Source organism: Phocoena sinus, chromosome 6, assembly GCF_008692025.1.
Source record: "Phocoena sinus isolate mPhoSin1 chromosome 6, mPhoSin1.pri, whole genome shotgun sequence".
Classification (NCBI taxonomy): domain Eukaryota; kingdom Metazoa; phylum Chordata; class Mammalia; order Artiodactyla; family Phocoenidae; genus Phocoena; species Phocoena sinus.
In genome coordinates, this window is record NC_045768.1 from 84,729,326 (window position 1) to 84,751,112 (window position 21,787).

At 38.2% G+C, this 21,787-nt stretch overlaps 1 protein-coding gene across 3 annotated transcripts in view; it reads left to right on the forward strand.

The window, feature by feature from the left end:
* The first annotated feature begins 19,462 nt into the window (after window positions 1–19,462).
* The window catches only part of NAA35 (N-alpha-acetyltransferase 35, NatC auxiliary subunit), a 97,184-nt gene continuing 94,859 nt past the window's right edge, over window positions 19,463–21,787 (forward strand). The window contains exons 1-2 of one of the 3 annotated variants that reach the window (XM_032634141.1): window positions 19,463–19,693; window positions 20,371–20,499. In XM_032634141.1, coding sequence (XP_032490032.1) covers window positions 20,376–20,499 — 124 coding nt within the window. In that variant the 5' untranslated portion in view covers window positions 19,463–19,693; window positions 20,371–20,375. The remainder of the gene's footprint in view (window positions 19,694–20,370; window positions 20,500–21,787) is intronic. The other 2 variants (XR_004350250.1, XM_032634143.1) reach the window with 2 other exon arrangements.

Consider the following 21,787-nt stretch of genomic DNA (forward strand, 5'->3'; position numbering starts at 1 on the left):
CATTTTACATTTAAGTCTTCAATTCATTTTGAGTTGACTTTTGTGTATGGATAATGGTTCAGTTTGATTCTTTTGCATGTTGATATCCAGTTTTCCCAACACCATTTATTACAGACTCTCCTTTCCCATTTAATATTCTTGGGACCTTTGTTGAAAATTAGTTAACCATATATGTGTAAGTTTATTTCAGGTTCTCTATTCTGTTGGTCAATGTGTCTCTTTTGATGGCAGTATCACCTTTGTAATACAGTTTAAAGTCAGGGAGCATGATGCTTCCAGCTTTGTTCTTCTTGCTCAAGATTGCTTTAGCTATTTGGGGTCTTTTATGGTTCCATAGAAATTTTAGGATTGTTTTTTCTATTTCTGTGAAAAATGCCATTGGGATTTTGATAGGAATTTCAACTTAAAGAAAAAAAATTACAACTCATAAAGGTACCTATTTTGTATGTGGAACCTATGCTTTCCCATACTTGCCATGCATTTGGTCCATTTCTTGCCTTATAGGTTTAAGTTTGCACAGTACCATCCCAGTTTACGCCTAATATTTCGGTATAATTATTAATAGCACCCCTTTATACTCTCAGAAGCATCCCAGTTTGGATGAGAAATTATATGTTCACCTTATACATACATGTTGTAATACCTCCAACATGAATTATCTCCCAACTCTCCATATTGAAAAGATTCACAGCTTCCATGACATAAATAAAGCACTACAGTTTGATAGAATAAAATAGTACAATTTATACCATATGGAGTTTTACACTTTATTCAAAGATTGAGGACTAAGCTGGCCTTTTTGGAACAGGGCAGCAATCCTTGGCTACATCTAAAATCTGCTCACTACTGCTATGGTGTCCTCTGGAATTTCATGACTCCAGATTTCACCTTTGTCAACAAAGGATGAGTATGTGCTGTTATTTGGCAAGAAATATGAAGTCAATATTCTTGTTAATTAGAATTTGTTTAGGATTATCATGTCCTCACATAGAAAAAAGAAGCTGCTACATTGCAACAGTCTGAGAGTTGGGACCTAGTTACATAGACAGGTTGACTTTTGGGGAAATTTAAGGGTAAAAATTGAATATTAGCAATATTGTGAACTATGGTAAGCCTGTATATAGTGATAATAGTGAGAAAATGTTGCATATATTGTAGTCTTGAAAGAATGCATCAAAAGCTTTCTTTTAAGGATTGAAAAGCGCCCATTTTGTATTTAAGAGAAAGCAAATCTGAAGCTCAAATGTTAAGAGATCTCATGCAGATTTAAACCTGATTAAAAAAGAACAAAACTGAGAGACTGGCAAATAAAAATGCCATAAGCTCCTTATTTCGTTGTTTTGTAGGTAATATCTTATTCATCCTTTCTCTATATCTGGAAGTAAACTCAAAAAATAGGCTTTTTAAAAACATGCTAATTAATTTAAATCCTCATAATTAACTAAAAGTCTATTTAAAAAATAAAAGTGATGTACCATCTCTGCAGCTATAAAGAGAGAGAGAATTTTATTTTGCATCATAAGTCAAATTCAAAGGATCTTATTTAATAAGATGTTAAGTTGAAACTTTCACAAAAATACCCATCTTGTTCTCCTTGTGAAATATGGAGACTTGTGTGAATTTGCATTAACATTATTTAGGTTTTGTCCTCTATGAATGTAAAGTCTTCCAGGAAATATTATTTGACCAGAGTCCTTTTGAAAAACCCACTAGAAATTATTGTCATATCCTTTGAAAATAACCTCCAAAATATTCTATATTTTAAATTATTCTTCATACTTGATAAATTGTAGCTCTGAGTGTCATGTTGACTTGAAGATGCAATGTGGCCACTTTTTTAGGAACATCTCTGTATTCCTAAAGTATAAAAATACTTGTCAGATTTCTTTATCAATGCACAAAAAGATCATTGCCAGCTTGATTCTGTTGGCACATAATTGAGAATCTGTTTTTCAATTAATTTAGCATGAGACTGGTGATTTTGAGAGACTTTTCATTGGTAACCTACATGCATTTTTTTTTTTTTTTTTTTAGCGTTACGCGGGCCTCTCACTGTTGTGGCCTCTCCCATTGCGGAGCACAGGCTCCGGACGCACAGGCTCAGCGGCCATGGCTCACGGGCCCAGCCGCTCCGCGGCATGTGGGATCTTCCCGGACCGGGGCACGAACCCGTGTCCCCTGCATCGGCAGGCGGACTCTCAACCACTGTGCCACCAGGGAAGCCCGACCTACATGCATTTTATTCAATAAAGTTTTATTTAGATTTTTGTGTTATTTTTAAAATACCATTTTAGAGAATAAACTAAATAGTATAAGGCAATAGCTCCAAAACACCAATCTGTACACCTCTGTTTCCAGATAATCAAATTTTCACTGATTCTTGATGAAAGGAGAAAAATAACACAAATTACTGAACTTTACATAATACTGATTTATGCAATGTAAAGGATCTTCCTTTATGAGATTATGTCCTTACTGATTTTTTGTATCACAATTCTTTCATCTATGAAATAAGGATGATGGTTAACATTAATTTTTATTATTTTTTAATGTACTTGGTAAAATAAAATTTTCCAATTTTATGTTTATTATTAAGATAGAATTTTTATGTTCTGAGAAATTAAGAAGTTCAAGTCCTCTGTTATCATCAAAAGTCACACATTACTACCATTTTACTGTTCATAAAGTGTTTAAAATAACATACATACAGCAAAAATACCTGCACCAAGTTAAATTTACTAATCAGAAATACTGATTTTAGTCCAGAAGTGAAGATGCTCAGTGTACCTGTAGGCTAGGCTTCTCTTCTACTTGACTAATACTGCCATTGATGATCATAAAAGCTGGACAAAATATAGAAAACATCTGCTTGAAAGCACCAGAAAGATAACGTAGTAAAGAATTGCTGGGCCAAAGAATTGCTTCCAAGAGAAGACAGGAATCTTGACAGTTGGAATCATTTCCTTCTGGGACATTTGTCACTTGAAAGTCTGACTAGTGCTTTTGAAAGCTTTCATGTAAAAGAGGGACAAAGATTTTCACCAAGGGAAAAGTCTGATTAAATCCCCCACTTTGGGCCAATACCGTAAAAGATGGTACCATAAGAGTAATGGTGAATCAAAAGCATAACACCCCTTACTCAGAGTAGCTCCCAGTTATTTAGGTGGCCCATAAAAATCTTAGTCTCTGAAACTGGATTAAGTAATCCAAGATGGCAGTGGTCATACGCACCTGCTCAAAACAAATGAAAATCTTTTCTGGGGAAAGATAACATCCTAGGGCTCATTCAAATAAAATGTTCAGCACATACTCATAGAGAACCAGGCACATAAAGAGACAAGGCAACATGAATGAAGACCAGTAATAATCATAAGCAACGAAACTAGATCCATAGGGATTCTGGATATTGGAACTAACCATGCTTACTATATGTAAGTAATCAAAACATAAGATGGAAAATTCAGCCCCCAAAACCCCACAAAACCCTGAAAACTGTACCGAAATGACATAGAAGACTTTTTGAAAGAAGTATCCAGAAATTTTAGAACTGAAAAAGTATAGTAACTGAAATTAAGAATTCAATGGGTGGGTTTAACATCCAATTTGACATAGCTGAATAGAGAATTACTACAAGATAAGACAGAAGAAAAAGAAAATAACCAGAGTGAAGCATAGAGAGAAAAATAGATAAAAATTACGGAAGAGAGACTAAGAAACCCAGAGGAGATGGTGAAAAAACAAATCTAACATGCATTCCACTGGAGTTCCAGAAGAAAAGGAAAGAGGATGGGTCAGAAGAAGGGAATATAGTTGAGAATTTTCCAAGCCGATTGAAGACATTGTTATTACCCAGATAGCCTAGGAAATCAGAGTGTGAAGCAAATGCTTATTTGTTTTAACACTTTATTGGAGAGTGTTATCCCACAGGAGCAGGAAGGAGGTAAAAGTGGTGTGAGACAAAGAAGGAAATAGTACAAATATTAAGGACTGTGTTTTTACCAACGTGGCCATAAACTCACAACAAGCTTATTATTTAGTCTCACAGGGCATCTTCAGAGAGGGTACATGAGCAACTATTATTACAACAGTCTGGTTGGGAGGAAGAAGGAAGAGAAGGTTATCCACCAGTTCTCCTCTTGCATTGGGTAGAGTCCACCACAGGGGTGATAACTCATAAACTTCAGGATTGTGTGTGTGTGAGTGCCCAGTGGGTACAATGTTATCTCTCACCTCAGCCACACTGGGAAAGCCCCAGGGCAGGATATGAAAGTGCATGGTGCATGCATGATGTGAGACAATTGCAGATTGTGCCCAAGTGTGACAAGGGATGGGAGTAGCCACTACAGACGGCAGGGGTGGGGGTGGAACTGGGGGCTTTGACCTGAATCTGTGACAGAAAGGCTAGCGCATGGATCCAGGGTGACACACAAAGTAACTCTTGTACAGATATCAGTCCAATCAATTCAAGAAGTCCTACAAACCTGAAGCAGGATAAGAAAAACATTGGAGTAAAACTACCAAAACCCAGGAAAAAGAGAAAATCTTAAAAGAAGCCAGAGGGAAAAAAAGGCAGATCATCTTTAAAATGAACAACTAAAATGATAGTTTACTTCTCAGTAGAAATAATGGAAGTCAGATGACAATGAAATGGGCTCTTCCACTGGCTGAAAGAAAATAACTGCCACAAGCCAGAAACTGCATGTTGTAATCTCTACGACAGCCGCAAAAGAAGAGTAAAATGTGTCTAACTTCCTAGCAAATAGAGAATAAAAGTAAAATTTTTTTAAAAAGCAATCAATCCAGAAGAGGTAAGAATGGAGAGAAAATAAAACATAGAGCAGATAGAAGAAATATAAATCATGTGGTAATTACACAAATATATAATCACAAAATCAAATATATCGATAATTACAATAAATGTAAAGCGATTAAAAGCTCCAATTAAAGCACAAAGAATGACAGGCTAACTTAAAAAATAAACCCCAAGGAAGAGAGTTTAGAGTTCATCTCCTCCCAAGTTATCTATAAAGTATCTATCTATCTATCTATCTATCTATCTATCTATCTACCTATCTATCTATACATACATACAACCACTTGGCTATGGTTTGAACTTGTAAACTATAGGAATCTCACTATATCACTATGTCCTGATGCAGATAATTTTTTCTAATTCAGCTCCTTTGCCTCCAAACGTTAGAGCCCTTTCATTAATGAGCCAAAAAATTCATTCTAGTTTTACTTTATGGAATTCCATGACAGTCCTTCAAATATATAAATATTGGCTACCTATTTTTTCCTTTTACATATCCCAAATTCTTTTCAACAGCTTTTACATGATCTTCACCATCTTTTTATACTGTTTATGAAAACAGCCTCCTCTATGTTTGGCTCGCTGATTCAGCTTGCTGAGTTATTTTTGGATTCTGCTTGAGTTGCCCATCATATTGGCACTTTCTTTAGTTTCATGTCATTGGGAAATGATACGAAGCCCTGCTTTCTGTGTTTTCATCTTATTCAATGAGAAAAATATTGAATAGAACATATCTGATGACAGTGCTTTAAAGCAGGGATTGGAGAGCTTTCTTTAAGTTGACGTTCATCCATTAATCAGCATTCTGAAAGTCTCAGCATTTAAATATTAATATCAAATATGAATCAATAATAGCAATAACAAATGTAAATCAACAAGCAGCTCACTTTTCTCCAATTTTTCTACAAAGTCAGCACAAAAGGCTCTGTTAGACATCTTGCTGAAATTCAGATACCCTAGGTCTACTTACCAGACTAGAGCTAACAATTTCAGTTGTGATGGTAAATCTCATTACCATTTGTTTATGGAGACAGATAGGCAACTATAAAATGCAACCTGCAGGTTTAGATTATTTTGGTACAATAATCCGGCCCCTCATGCATCTAGAAGCACTGAAACTGCTGGATATTACTTTTCTAAGAAGAAGCCACATTGGAATGTACTGGATCTTTGAACCCCTGGAGAAATTCAACTGGTCTCAAAGCATGAATAATCAATAAGTAAAACCAGTCATAGCTTTCAGAGACCCCAGGGACCACTGCAAAGGAAGTCAAGCTAGACTAAGGTCTCCTACAGTCCAGAAATTACAAAGAGGTTTATCTGAGGCTCAGAGGGCACTGGTCTCAGAATCTAGGTGAAGATGCTCCATGGAGCATTTGATTTATGTGGTACCAGAACTCTGAGGTCCTTCTTAGTGAATTGGAACCATGGCAATGGACTCTTTTCCTAGGGGACCTGTATGCATTAGAATGCTTTATGCTGTGTGTAACAAAACCCTGACTCAAACTGGCTTCAACAATAGAGAAATTCAGGGACTTCCCTGGTAGCACAGTGGTTAAGAATCTGCCTGCCAATGCAGTGGACACTGGTTCGAGCCCTGGTCAGAGAAGATCCCACATGCCGCGGAGCAAATAAGCCTGTGTGCCACAACTACTGAGCCTGTGCTCTAGAGTCCATGCTTCACAACAAAGAGAAGACACCGCAATGAGAAACCCGCGCACCGCAACAAAGAGTAGCCCCTGCTCGCTGCAACTAGAGAGAAAGACTGTGCACAGCAACGAAGACCCAACACAGCCAAAAATAAATTAATTAATTTTTTAAAAAAAAACAGTGAAGACATTCATTATTCCAACTGTTAACAGCAACCCAAGAAACTTTTCATCACTCCACTTTGGAAGAGAAATAGAACTACTGCAACTGACTTCCAACTATTTATCTGAGATTGAATGGAGGTGGATGAATCAACCAGTGCCCACGACGGTGGTTTTTGAACCCTGAATGTAGAATAGAACTCCTAGTTCTAACCCAGGGTTTCTTTCCTAACTTTTAAGATAGAGCAATAAAATTGAAGTTAAGGGTGTAAACTGGCTGGCCTGAGAACATCTAATAGGCTGTAACTTTACCCCCACCTACCTACCTATGTACAGTCCTATGGAGACTCTCCAACACGGCGCTGACATAGTTCTTAAATTCTAAACAGAGGCCTGGGGTGAGGTGTCGTGGGAGAGCACGAGTTCCAAAGATATGATGCTTGAGAAGAAACCTATTTTTTCTTTTGGAAGCTTGTGGCAGAAAATCTACCAGAGGGGAAAGACACCTAGCCTAATTTTCATCAACCTAGCCTAATTTTAACAAATAATAAAACATAAGCTGATGGATGATTCTGTATTTCACTGGCTATTCAATAATGGACTTAGTGAAAAGAAACTGGAACTAATGAATAAGCTAAGAAATGGGCATTGACTTCATTAGTATATGCTAACCTTACCTTTGATCAAGAATATATGAGCTAGCTAGCTATATAATATGGGCAACAATACTTGTCTTTTTTCTTTTTTTGGCCATGCCATGTGGCTTGTGGGATTTGGGATTTTAGTTCCGTGACCAGGAATTGAATCCGGGCCCTTAGCGGTGAGAGCATGGAGTCCTAACCACTGGACCACCAGGGAATTCCCAGCAATATTTTTCTTAATTTATTTCTTACTTATTGAGGTGTTTTGAAAAACAGGGAAGTATTTTTGACAACCCAATTTATTACATGTACTAAAATTTACAATGTATACTAAAAAGAGAAACTATTAGATGAATTACTGAAAATGAAACATTGATTTTACCATAGAATGATTTCAGTGTTCTTGGACATGTACGTTTGTCTCAGTCATGGGGATTGCTCTTTCAAAGAAAAGAGGATTGAAAGGAAGAGAATTTCATTTCTAGAGGAAAATGAGTGAGTAACTTGTGTTGATTAAGAATAAAAATTGCCTGAAATTGAAGCAACTCTCATTCAAGCCACATACTTTCTGTCTGGTCTCTCTACCTTTGGAGAGACTCAGCATATAAATTTCTAAGAAATAGACAGGGAGAATGTTGGATTTGCATACAAATGTTGGTGCTTTTGCCAAATGTAGCTATGCAATGTAGGAAAGCCATCTCAGGAACTGACAACACATATTTGGATAATGGCATCTTGGGATTAGAAAAGACCATGTATTTCTATCTGATGCCTGCACTGCATTCTACAAATAATTACAAGTTAATTATTTTTGGAATTTAATATTTTAAAGCAAATATTTCAATGAAACTTTGAGACTCACTCAACCTCCTATGTATAGATAATTAATTTAGCTGACTATCCTTTTGACACTTCATAATTTATTAATTTGCTCAACAAATTTGATATCTGCCAGACAGGCCCTGCTCCAAGCACTGGGGACAGAGCAGAGAACAGAATGGGTACAATCCTTGTGCTTGGGGAGATTACATTCTTGCGGGGAGGCAGGATAAATAACTAAGCAAATGAAAGCAGGGTAATTTCAAATAGTGATTAGGCAATGGGACAGGATGATAGGATAGAGAGTGATATAGGAAAGCAATACAAATTGGTCAGAGAAGGCCTTTGAGGAGGGGATCATTGAGCTGAGACAGAAATGATGCAAGGGAGGCAGCTATGTGCAAAAAATCTTCTTTCACATCAACTGTCCAGATCTTTTGTCTATCTTTAAACTGAATCATTTGTCTTTTTATTATTGAGTTGTAGTAGTTCTTTTTTTGTTTGTTTGTTTGTTTGTTTTGTTTTTTTCGGTACGCGGGGCTCTCACTGCTGTGGCCTCTCTCGCTGCGAAGCAACAGGATCCGGACGCGCAGGCTCAGCAGCCATGGCTCACGGGTCCAGCCACCCCGCAGCACGTGGGATCTTCCCGGACCGGGGCACGAACCCACGTCCCCTGCATCGACAGGCGGACTCGCAACCACTGCGCCACCAGGGAAGCCCTGTAGTAGTTCTTTATATACTCTATATACAAGTCCCACATTGGATATATAACTTACAAAAATTTTCTTCCATTATTTGAGGTCTTTTTACTTTCTTCAAAGCTTCTACCACTGTTGTGGCACTCTCCTTCATTCTGGCTCACAGTTGTACTTAGTTGTTAACATGCAACTCTCTTCCTTGAAATCAGAAGCTAGTTGAGGGTCATGCCTTTATTTTGGCACACCCTCAGAAACCTAGATAATTCTTTGCCCACATTTGGGATTTGAGGACTAAATTCTAGGTCCTGTTATCTGAACTATTTCAAATAATATCACTAAAGCCAGAGATTGTTTTTCAAGCAAAGATGACCCAACTGCATTGTATCTGGATGAAATAAATAGATGAACACAGTTGATTCTATCCATTGACAATTATTCCCTTTAACAAGGAAAAATAACATTGCTATGTCAGTCAACACTTTATAAATAAGTCACGTACCAAAAATTCATTTGTATGGCAGTTATTTGTAATGCTGAACATATTTTCACCTAGTACCAATTTGATAACAATGGTTTAGTTTATGATTCTGGTGCTCGAAGCCAATTAAATTTTTGAAGAAGCATAATGCCAAGAGTGCACTAAGTACATCATAGGCAAAAAACAAACAAACAACAACAACAAAAGAAAAAAACATAATCCTCATGATCTGGACTGGTCTAGGAATTGAAGATTATTCATCATGTTATTTCTATGGGAAAGTGTGTCATAGCATTGGTCAATAGCATAAATACAGGTCTCCTTTCTGTGTGAGTCTGTTATAGACCCAGTGACCTCTGATCAACAAGTCTGAAGTTAAAAGATCATTTGGAGCTATAAGGAGCATTTCTCACAAACTCCAGGGTAGACCAGTTATTCCTAAGGATGGGATATGTGAACCTGAGGTATTACCCAATTGCCCGTGCCAAGAAATAATAAACATGTGAGCTTTATAGACTATCAAAATGATGGCCATGAGAATTATGCAGTTACATGGACATACATATTTGCACATATTCACAAGTGCAAAAATGTAGGACCTAGTATGTTAAACAACACCTCTCTCTCCCCGCAGCCATTCACCCAAAAGGGAAAACAACGACAAATTCTGGCAGAAGAAAAAAATATAGAAACAAAGAGATAAAAATGCTAACAATAATTGTGTTTGGCATGAATTAGTGTTTCCTGCTTTTCTTTCTTCTCAGTTACCTCTAATTTGCTAAACTTGCTTTATAATAAAACACCAGAATAATTTAGCTTCATAAATTATAACTTCTGTGAGAGCAGGGATCTTATTTGTCTTACATACAGAGATATCACCACTGCATATAAGAGAACATGGTACAAAAAAAAGACACTTAATGAGTATTTGTGTTACATAAAGTAATCAAAAAGTTACAAAACTGAAAAAATAAGAGTTTGTAATGCAGTGATGGTAAAAGAGGTAATTTCTCTTCTTTGTACTTTTCTCATATGGAGTAAAGAGAGACCAGCACCATGTGAAGATGCAAAGAATCATATAGGTCTGTGTTGTGGAGAAAGAGTCTACAACATGAATGCAATCTGCTCTTAGCAGAACAAAAAGGATGTGCAGAAGTGAAAATTGTATACAAAAATCCTAAGAAATAGACATGTCCTATCTTGCTCAGTCTACTTTAATTTCCAGGAAGGATGAGCAAATAAGGAAAGAAGAGGAGTGCTTGCAGACATTTTTAAATTGTATCTGTTTGGTTGTAATATATGTGTGTAGAACGGTGTCTCTCATACCTTAGATTCTTGAAGAACCTTGAATTTGTGATGCTCCTTTGAATCTTTTAGTACAACTCCAGGTATTCTACCACTCGTGTGTTGACATTATAATGATAACCCTAAATTTCATATATTGCCATTATCTAGCTCTTAAATGTCCCTAAGGACATTCCTAGTTCTTGAACACCTCTAAGGAGAAAAAGAATAGAACAGTACTGCAAAATTGCCAATCTTAGTTTGTAACAGATCTTTTTTTTCCTACACCCTTACCAGTATATTTTATCTGGATTATTTTCAAATAATTTTGGTAAAAATTTTGTAAGAAAGATTGCTAGAGTAGATTTCATTTTGCATTCTTTTTGGCTACTTTACCTTCCAGTTTTGAATGAATCATATTATTAACTTCTTGTTTTATATTCCTACTTAATATTACCAATGAATATAAATCTCTTTTGTTTGTGCTAAAGTATACTTTAAAGATTATCTGGCACACAAAGATGGAAATATTGCTATTCTATAAATAACAACATTCTTCTCATGATTTTCTACATTTGGGTCACCCAAACATGTTTTTTTACCTTTGACAGAATTCTCCAAGGACTTCAGATGTCTAGGGACAGTGCAGGTTAAAGTACTATTTCATACTTCTTTTCTAAAAGGTAAACATGACCATTTATAGCTCTTAAAAAGTCATGTCTAGGGACTTCGCTGGTGGCGCAGTGCTTAAGAATCCACGTGCCACTGCAGGGGATACGGGTTCAAGCCCTGGTCCAGGAAGATCCCACATGCTGCAGAGCAACTAAGCCCAGGCGCCACAACTACTGAGCCTGTGTTCTAGAGCCCACGAGCCACAACTACTAAGCCCGAGCGCCGCAACTGCTGAAGCCCACGCGCCTAGAGCCCGTGCTCGGCAACAAAAGAAGCCACTGCAATGAGAAGTCCCTGCGCTGCAATGAGGAGTAGCCCCCGCTCGCCACAACTAGAGAAAGCCCGCACGGAGCAACGAAGACCCAATGCAGCCAAAAATAAATACATAAATAAATAATTTTTAAAAATAAATATATAAAAAAAGAAAAGTCATGTCTAAAGGATAGGGAGAAATTTATATGTCTCACGTAAGCATCTACATTTTTGGTTCAATTTAGTTTAGAATAAAGGTGGTTTTACATTTTATGTCAGGGCTGATAATCATAAGAGGCTTAATATAAATCTTCAAGCTTCTGAATGGCTGCATTTTAGGCAACTAAAAAGTACTTCTGCAAAGTGCTGAAACTGAAGCATGAGTGCCTTTATAGTTTTATAAACTCAAGTCACTGAAATGGTTTTTTTTTAATTAATTAATTTTATTTAATTTTGGCTGCGTTGGGTCTTCTTTGCTGTGCACGGGCTTTCTGTAGTTGAGGCGAGCAGTGGCTACTCTTTGTCACTGTGCACCGGCTTCTCCTTGCGGTGGCTTCTCTTGTTGTGGAGCACAGGCTGTAGGCGCACGGGTTCTAGGCGCGCGGGCTTCAGTAGTTGTGGCACACAAGCTCAGTAGTTGTGGTTCACGGGCTTAATTGCTCGATGACATGTGGGATCTTCCCAGACCAGGGCTCGAAACCATGTCCCCTGCCTTTTCAGGCAGATTCTTAACCACTGCGCCACCGGGGAAGCCCTGAATTGGATTTTTGAACAGATGAGCGTATAAAATAAAGGTCCTTTTCCTCAAAGATGTTTAAAAATGGAATAAGCAGACATGAATCTGGGTGTGACAAAAGTGAAGTCCTGGAACTTTATTTTCAGTACTAGATAAATAACTTTCTAGACCATGTAGTCAAGTAGCACTAGAGAACTGAGATATCAGAGGAATGAGAAAAAGGATTACATTATGTAATTTTACAGTTCTCTAAACTTTGATTCTCACAACTCTGTAAGCAATGTAAAGTCATTGCTTTACGAATGAGGACACTGGAATTTAGCATGTTCAAGAAACTTGCTCCAGATCCCTTCCTCAGACTTCCTGTTAAATGTGGAGGACTGGAAACAGGTATAAACCTCCACAAAATGAAGATGAAAAGGCACACACTCACAAGGACAAAAGAAATGGATGAAGAAAAGACAATGCCTTTGATGATATGAAGCAGATGGATGAGGGCACTTACATAGTGGACCCAAGAGAGTTAGATCATGAGCCAGTGATGGGGAAACCCAAGAAACCACCCATTTTGTACCACAGAAACACCTAGAATTTCCAGGAACAGATGGAACCAGCTACCTCCCAAGGTGGAGGTTAGGATGAGGCTAAAAGAAGGGGAATATGTTTCAGAAGTACCAGGACCTGACATCACCTCCCTAATGGGGAGGCTGTGACAGCCCCTCCTCAATCCCTATGGAAGACTGGAAAAGGTAAAGGAATCTCTGGCAAAGGGGGTGCTTATGAAAAAGGGAGATTAAGTGAAAATATTATAATGGATATTGATTCTCCCTCCCTCATCTCCCAGTCTTCTTCCTCCACTCCAAATGGCTACTCAGCTAGTAGATTTTTGGAGCAAAACTGCTAAGTTGCACAGCTCTGGGGGAGCCTTACGTACACACAATTTATGTGAAAGACACCCCTGGTGTGCAGTGCCCAGGCTTGCACAGCCACACCTGAAGGCCCTGGATCAGAAGCACCTTTGAGAAACGAGACCAGCCTAAGACACAAGACACAAAGTTGATGCTGTCAAAGATTCACCAACTGAATGGCCCAGCCAGGTCTTCTCATAGTGAAGACAACGTTTGACAAGCCCTTCCTGGAAGCACAAACCCTGAGAGCTACTCTCTGAAACACCATGCTTCAATATGAACTTCTAGCCAACAATCACCAGACTGAAGAAATTTCTCATATGAAAGACAGAGACTGAAAAAATTAGAAAAAAATAAGGTATGGAGGGAGAAGAGAAAGTTATTATTTATGTTATCAGAAGATAATGCATATGTGGAAGATAGTATTATAAGAAACATTTAGGGAACCGAAAGGACCTCTTGGAAAAGCATCTGACATTTTCTCATTATCAAATACAAAGAATGAAAATTAAAGGAACCAACTACTCATCTTATTTTTAAAATTTATTTTATTGAAGTACAGTTGCTATTGAAGTTCAATGTTGTGTTAGTTTCTGCTGTACAGCAAGGTGATTCAGTTATACATATACATATAATTTTTCATATTACTTTCCATTATGGTTTATCACAGGATATTGAACATAGTTCCCTGTGCTATATAGTAGGACCTTGTTTTTTATCCATTCCATATATAATAGTTTTCATCTGCTAATCCTACAATTCCAATCCATCCCTCCCCACCCCCCTCCCCCTTGGTAACCACAAGTCTGTTCTCTATGTCTGTGAGTCTGTTTCTGTTTTGTGGATAAGTTCTTTTGTGTCATATTTTAGATTCCATATATAAGTGATATCATATGATATTTGTCTTCGACTTGCTTAGTATGATAATCTCTAGGTCCATCTATGTTGCTACAAATGGCATTATTTCATTCTTTTTTTATGGCTGAGTAATAGTCCATTGTGTGTATATACCACATCTCCTTTATCCATTCATCTGTCGATGGATATTTAGGTTGCTTCCATGTCTTGGCTATTGTAAATAGTGCTGCTATGAAACTTATCTTATGAAACTAGAAGAGGACTACCAACAGAGCCTGAGATGGCATTAATGAGGAAAAATAAGAAATTAATTAGTTAGAAAACATACAAAAAGGACAAAACTTTAAAAGCTGTTTTTTGGGGGAAAAACCTACAAACAGAAAAATTATATGAGTTAAACTTCTTACTAACCTGAAAAGGAAAAAAAATGTTCAAGATCAGAAAATCACAAAGGAGAAATAACACAGATATGAGTAAGATTTAAAAGAATCCTATGAGGGGAAAAAATACTTGTGTGTCTGAATGTTCCACAATACTTTTTATTAATGTGAAAGAAATAGCTCATTTGGAAGTTAAATAGAATACAAAGCAATATGTACAATGAGAATCCACTTTTAATAAACAAAACAAAATAAAAGCATATATATGCCTGAAAAATGAATGAACAGTATAAATATAGGTCATCTTTCAGTCTCGGATTATGGGCGATTTTTATATGCTAGCTTACATGCATGAGTAATTTTTTATATTGGTTTTATAACAAGAAAAATACCCAATGGTTATGGTAGTAAAATTTTAAAAAACATTAAAGAATTTAGGTCACTGAACAGTAACTCTTTAGTGTAACATTTAAGGGAAGACAATTTTAAATTTCCCAATTTACTTTGCAGTTTCCACACCAACATGTTTTATTTTGTAGCAACATACTTGTTGCAATGTTTCATGTTACTCATATTGCTAGGACTATGGTAATACAGAAGAATAAAAACCATTTTGTCCTTCAATGAGATAAAGCCGTTAGGGACAGATACTTGGCTACTAATTTCTTTCTTCAAGAAAACTTTTATTATGAAAAAACTAAACATACACAAAAGTAGAGAGAACAGTATAATGAACTGTTATGTCCATCAATATCTTCCATAATTATCAACAAATCTTATTCCCTCTATCCATTTACCTCCAAACCCACTGGATGATTTTGAAGCAAATACAAGGTATCAAATATTTTCACTTATAAATATTTCAGTATGCATCTCTTAAAAATATTAAGACTGATGTTTTTAAAAGATTACTACAATACCATTATACTACCTAAATTTTTAAAAATGTAATATCAAATATCCAGTCAGTCATCAGATTTGCTCAATAGTCAAATTATTTACAATATTTCAATTAGCATCTAAAGTTTATCTAATTTGTACTTTTTCACTATTTCTTCTCTCATTTTCTCTTCTAATTCATTAATTTCATATTCTATCTGCAACTGGTTGATATGTCTTCTATGCTCATTTCCCATTTTGATAGAAGTTTAAGTTTCAATATTTATGCATTAGACAACTATTGATGGCCTTGTAAGTAATCTACCTATGTAGTTAATCTTTTTTTTTGTAAAAAATTGACTTGATAGGTCCCAGGAAACTGCTTGAAAATCATCCATAAAAAGGAATTTTGAAAAGATTTTCTTATAAAGAAAGCAGTGTTATAAGTTATGTATGCGTGTTGTTATTAAAGGGATAATTCGGCGTTAACATCTCTTTCAGATTCAGTGAACCACTCTCCTGGTTTTTCTCCTGCTTCAGCCTTTGTTCTCAGCGTCCTGGATCCTCTTCCTCTACTTGATCTCTAAATGTTGTGGTTCCTCAGACTCAATTTTAAGCCCACTTCCCTCTTAATAGCATCTTCTTATGTGATCTCAATAATTCCCATGTTCTAAATGACATCTTTATTAATAACTTTGACTAAAAAATATTTTCAAATAGCAAATAAAAAAATAAACCAAAACAAAAACTAAACAACCAAAAACAAAGTAAAAAGACAAATGACACATTGGTTTAAAAAATTTCAACTTAAATAAAAAGTGAATATATAGAGCATCTTAAAAGAAAAAGAAAATAATCAATCCCATAGACAAATGGGCTAGAGATGAGGACAGACAGATCACAGAGAAAGGTGCAAATTGTCCTTAAAAAGATAAAAAGATTTTCTACCTCACTCATGATAAGAGAATACAAATTAAAACTATACTGAGATAGCATTTTTATCACTTAGCAGTTTGGGAAAATTCCAAAAGTTTGGCCACATACTGTATTGATGAGGTTATGGAAAAGGGAACACTCTCATACGTTGCTAATTGTGGGGAGGGGACACTTAATGGGGGGAATTTGGCGATAGCAAAATTACATGTGCACGTATTCTTAGACCCCAAATGCTGCTTATGGGAATTTATCCCAAAGATACACTGGCAATATTATGAAAAGGCATACGTACACTGCTATTCATGGTAGCACTATTTATAATGGAAAAACCCTGCAAACAACCTAAATGTCCATAAACAGAGAACTGGTTGAATAAATTATGGTGTATTCACTCAGTGAAGTGGGGTGACTATCTTTTTAGATTGTCAATCCAGGACACAGCCACATAGGAAAAAAGATGTATAATAAATATACACATATGTCTTAAACATAAATTTATGAAAAAGATATTTGAAATTGTATATTCTGTATTTAATTTTCTGTTACTTAAATGCTGTTTTTAAAACAAAACAATAGGACTGATTAACAGTGGTGATCAGTAGTAATTGGTAGTAGGAACAACTATTTAATGTGTGAGAAAAATATAACTAGAAACATCATACAGAGGATACTTATACATTATCCCTTAACACAGAAGTTTACTTTAACTTTTTTATAACTCTTTATTGGATTACTGTATCTTTCCCTTCTCAGGGAAAATGGTTTCTAAAGCAGAGAGATAATTAGAAGTTGTGAAAATAAATTTGAATTTCAAATAAATTATGGTTTTAGTAAAGAAATTAAGAAAATCCTGTTTCACTTGGCTACTCTGTTCTGATGATTTTTCTTTTTCTTTTCTTTCTAACTTTTATTTTTCAGTTATTTTGGATGCAGTCTTATTTCAAAAATTTGGTGTTTTGCTTTGTTTGTTTTTTTGTGTGCTGTATTGGTTTTTGTCACAATCTACACATAATACTGAATAACTCAGATGCAGTCAGTTCATCCTTTTCTAGATTTCTTACGGCCCCTGAAAAGATCATCAAATGCTTTTGGAGAAACAATATAAATTTCTGTTTTACTGTCATTCTTTTCTATATTCTTATCTTCAGTGTATTTAGTGAGTACCTACTATAGGCCAACCACTGCTTTTTATGGTAGGGATACAACTTTGATCAAAATAGTTAAAGCTCCTGCCCTTAGGAAACATTATTCTATATGAGACATGAAGATGTATATTTTTCTGTTTTTAAAATCAACTTTACTGGGCTTCCCTGGTGGCGCAGTGGTTGAGAATCTGCCTGCCAATGCAGGGGACACGGGTTCGAGCCCTGGTCTGGGAAGATCCCGCATGCCGCGGAGCGACTGGGCCCGTGAGCCACAACTACTGAGCCTGTGTGTCTGGAGCCTGTGCTCCGCAACAAGAGAGGCCACGACAGTGAGAGGCCCGTGCACGGCGATGAAGAGTGGCCCCCGCTCGCCGCAACTAGAGAAAGCCCTCGCACAGAAACGAAGACCCTACACAGCCAAAAATATAAATAAATAAATGAATTAATTAAAAAAAAAATCAACTTTACTGAGGTTTGATTTGCACACAGTAAAATCCACACGTTGTGTGTACTTCAATGAACTTTTACAAATGAATTCGGCCATATAACCACCACCATAATCAAGATACAGAACGTCTCCATCCCCTCAAATCACCTAGCCCTATTCCAATTAATCCTTCCTTGACACCCACCTCGTCTCCTGGCAGTCACTGTTCTGTTTTGTCATGAGAGATTAGTCTTTTTTAGAATTTCATATAAATGGAATCATAATCTTTTGCTCATACTCTGATTTCCTTTGCTCAGAATAATGTTTTATGAGATTCATATTTTTGCATGTCAAGAAGTCATCCCTGTTTGTCGAAAATTACTATTCATTATATGAATAATTACATATCATTGTATGGATATGCCACCAGATGATGAAGATTATGGTTGTTTCCAGTTTTTGATCATTAAAAATAAAGCTATAAAGAGGCAAAAACCAGAGCCGATCAGTGGAAAGTTAACTATGTGGAAACATCTGCTAAAACACGAGCTAATGTTGACAAGGTATTTTTTGATTTAATGAGGGAAATTCGAGCCAGAAAGATGGAAGACAGCAAAGAAAAGAATGGAAAAAAGAAAAGTTTAGCCAAGAGAATCAGAGAAAGACGTTGCATTTTATAATCAAAGCCCAAACTCCTTTCTTATCTTGACCATACTAATAAATATAATTTATAAGCTTTGCCATTGAAGGCTCAATTGACTGAAATTACTTTAACATTTTGGAGATCATGTATGTCTAAAAGCATGAATTGGAACTGCACTGAAAGTCAAATTCACTTAAAAAAGAAATTAATGTGGCTTCACCAAGAGAAAAAAAAAGCTTTTGTGTGTGCACATTTTCATTCCTAAGTAAATACCTAGGAGTGTGATTGCTGGATCATGTAAATGCATGATTAATTTTATAGTAAAATTAATCATGGTAAACAGACAAACTGTTTACCAAAGTGGTTGGACCATTTTGGATTCCCATCAGGAACATACGAGATGTCCAGCTGCTCCATGTTGTCAACATTTGATACCGTCTTTTAAATTCAGGCTATCTTAATGGCTATGTAGTGATAAGCATGCGTTTCGTTTCCTACCCATACTAGTCTACTTATGTAACCCCACTTTAAAACTGATCATTAATTTCAGGAAAAATCTAAACCATGTAAAGGGTCTAAAAGAAAATAACTGGCTTGATTCTGCTTATATTTTGTTTCAATTTTTCCGCATGAAATCCCCAGTCTCTCTAGGAAACATAAAACCGGTGTCAGGCAGCACCAGCTCGATGGAGCTCTCGTAACTGGGCTCTTCATGCAAGGCCCCAACAACTAACCCCTGCGCGTACTTCCATCGCTTCCTCGCGCCTTCCCGGCACCTTTCTAAGAATTTCCCAGAGAACCGCGCGACGCGAAGCGGGACGGGCTCTGGGCCCTCAGGCTCCGCCCCTTACCGGCACTCACCCACTACCCAGGACAAGGCCGCAGGCTGGAGAAGGAAGGTAGCTTCCGGTCTCGCGATTGGCTCTAATCCCGCGAGAAGAGAAGATAGCCGCCCCGACCTAAGGCTGTTGGTAGCGAGGAAGGGGGTGTGGCCGGGGAGCGCGAAGTCCCAAGGCGTGAGGGAGAGGAGGCGGGGTCGCGCGCACCGGGCGTACGCGTGCGCGCACGCGGCCGGTCGGGCTGGGCTGAGAGGGGAGGGGTTGGCTGCGGCGGCCCAGGCGGCGTCGTTATTTCCGCGAGCTGGGCGGTGCGTGGCAGCGCGGGTGGCCACGGGAGAAGTAGATAGGGACCGCTGTTCGGAGCCATTGAGACTTCTTCCCTCCCGTGTCAGAGAGCCGCAGCACCCCGCGCGCGTGGCGGACCCTGGGGACGCCAGGTCACCCTGCGGCCCCTGCCCTCCCGCCGCGCTTCAGGTAGGAGCTGCGGGCTTCCCCGTGCCCACTGCCCGCCGGGGCCCTGGCCTTACTCGGTGTTATCGGGGCGACGACCTGGCACCGGGCGTGCCAGTTCTCCCGCGCGACGACAGCCCTGTCCTTGCCTCCGTGCCCGTGGGGCTGGGGCCGGGCCGGGCTGACCCGGGTGGGGCGGTCCCCTCCTCAGGTGCGCCCCCGCCCTGGGCCCGGCGACTGGGGCCCGGCGGTGCGCTCCCTCACGCTATGCCCCCCGGACAGGCTGTGTAGGGGTCCGGCCGGGCCGGGAGAGGTTGGCTCGGCGAGCTCCGGGCAGGTGAAGGACCACCTTGACTTGTGTAGTTGCTGGGGTCTTGGGCTTCGAGAGGGGACCCTGAAGAGTGCCTTGGTTATTTGTGGCCAGTGTTGAAAGTAGGAAGCTCTGGAGTTGGTTCTCTTTGGGCCAGCTGTGGGATGGTTTGTGATTTTTTCTTCCTAAATAGGCAAAGCAGCAGCAGTGTTAATTGACGTGGGATTTAATTGCAGTAAGGTAGGTTTTTACAGTGCGGTCCTCAAACTCAGAAGAGCTGTGCTTAAAGAGTTTAGTAAGACTTTCATCCAATACTTAAACGCACATGGTTTGCAAATACTCTTGCCCTGAAAGCTACATTCTCTCTTTTACACCAATATTAATTTTATAGGAATAATGGTTATGAAAGCTTCTGTAGACGATGATGATTCAGGATGGGAGCTCAGTATACCAGAAAAGATGGAAAAAAGCAACACAAACTGGGTGGACATAACTCAAGATTTTGAAGAAGCTTGTCGAGGTGAGTTTGAATTTTTGAATTAGAAGTTCAAAATTTTGGAAATGGTGCAATAAAAATGTGGATTGTGATTTCTAAACTATCTCAATAAATGGAAAAAATCAACATGTGTGGTTTATCGAGTTTGTTAACCACACTTATTCATTCTCTATCCTCTGATTTTAACTTTCATTTAAAGCCAGTTTATGTAGGTTATAGCATTAAATACAGATGTTCAGGCAGTTTCTTGGGTTAAAATTTTCTAACTTTTAAATAACAGGTTAGAGAGCACATAGCAGTCATTTCAAACTGTGGAAATACGAATTCTGTTGCCCTAAAGACGGGAGTATTATTGTATATTTGAGGTTTGAAAATAATCGGATCATGTCATTCCCTGCTTAAGATCCTCCAGTGGCTTCCTGTTACATGTAGAATAAAATTCAAACTTCTTCCCTTTAGCCTATGTGATCTAGTGTCTGCCTCAGACTTTTTTTGTACCACTGCTTCACTAGACTCATTATGTTCGGTCATGAGATCCTTATCTCATTAAACACACTAAGGTTGTGTCCCCAGGTCTTTACATAGCTGGCTCCTTCCTGACCACTTAAATGTTACCGTTCCAGGGACTCCTCTGGTGGTCCAGCGGTTAAGACTCCGTGCTCCCAATGCAGGGGGCCCAGGTTCCATCCCTAGTGAGGGAACTAGATCCCGCATGCCGCAACTAAGACCTGGTACAGCCAAATAAATCAATAAATATTTTAAAAAAAAATGTTACCGTCCCAGTGAGGTCTCAACAGCCAATCTAAACAGATTTATCCCCTCATTCTCTTCTGTACAGCTCCACCTCAGTTGAATCACCCTGCTTTATTTTCTTCATAGCACTTATCTACTGTGAGAAACCATCATTTTCAATTATCTTTTATTGTTAGCCTCACCCACTGAAATATAAGCTCTGTGAGTGCAGAAATCCTGTTGATAACGCAAAACGGGAGAGGCCACGGTGGTGGGAGGCCCACATACCGCAAAAAAAAAAAAAAAAAGTTTGTTATTCATAGGCCACCCAATTTATGGTATTTTAGTTATAGCTGCCTGAGTGGACTAAGATTCTCAATTTAATTTTTCTTTTCTGCTGTAATGTGTTTTTTTTTTTTTTTTTTTTTTTTTTTTTTTTTTTTTTGCGGTATGCGGGCCCCTCACTGTTGTGGCCTCTCCCGTTGCAGAGCACAGGCTCCAGACGCACAGGCTCAGCGGCCATGGCTCACGGGCCCAGCCGCTCTGCAGCATGTGGGATCCTCCCGGACCGGGGCACGAA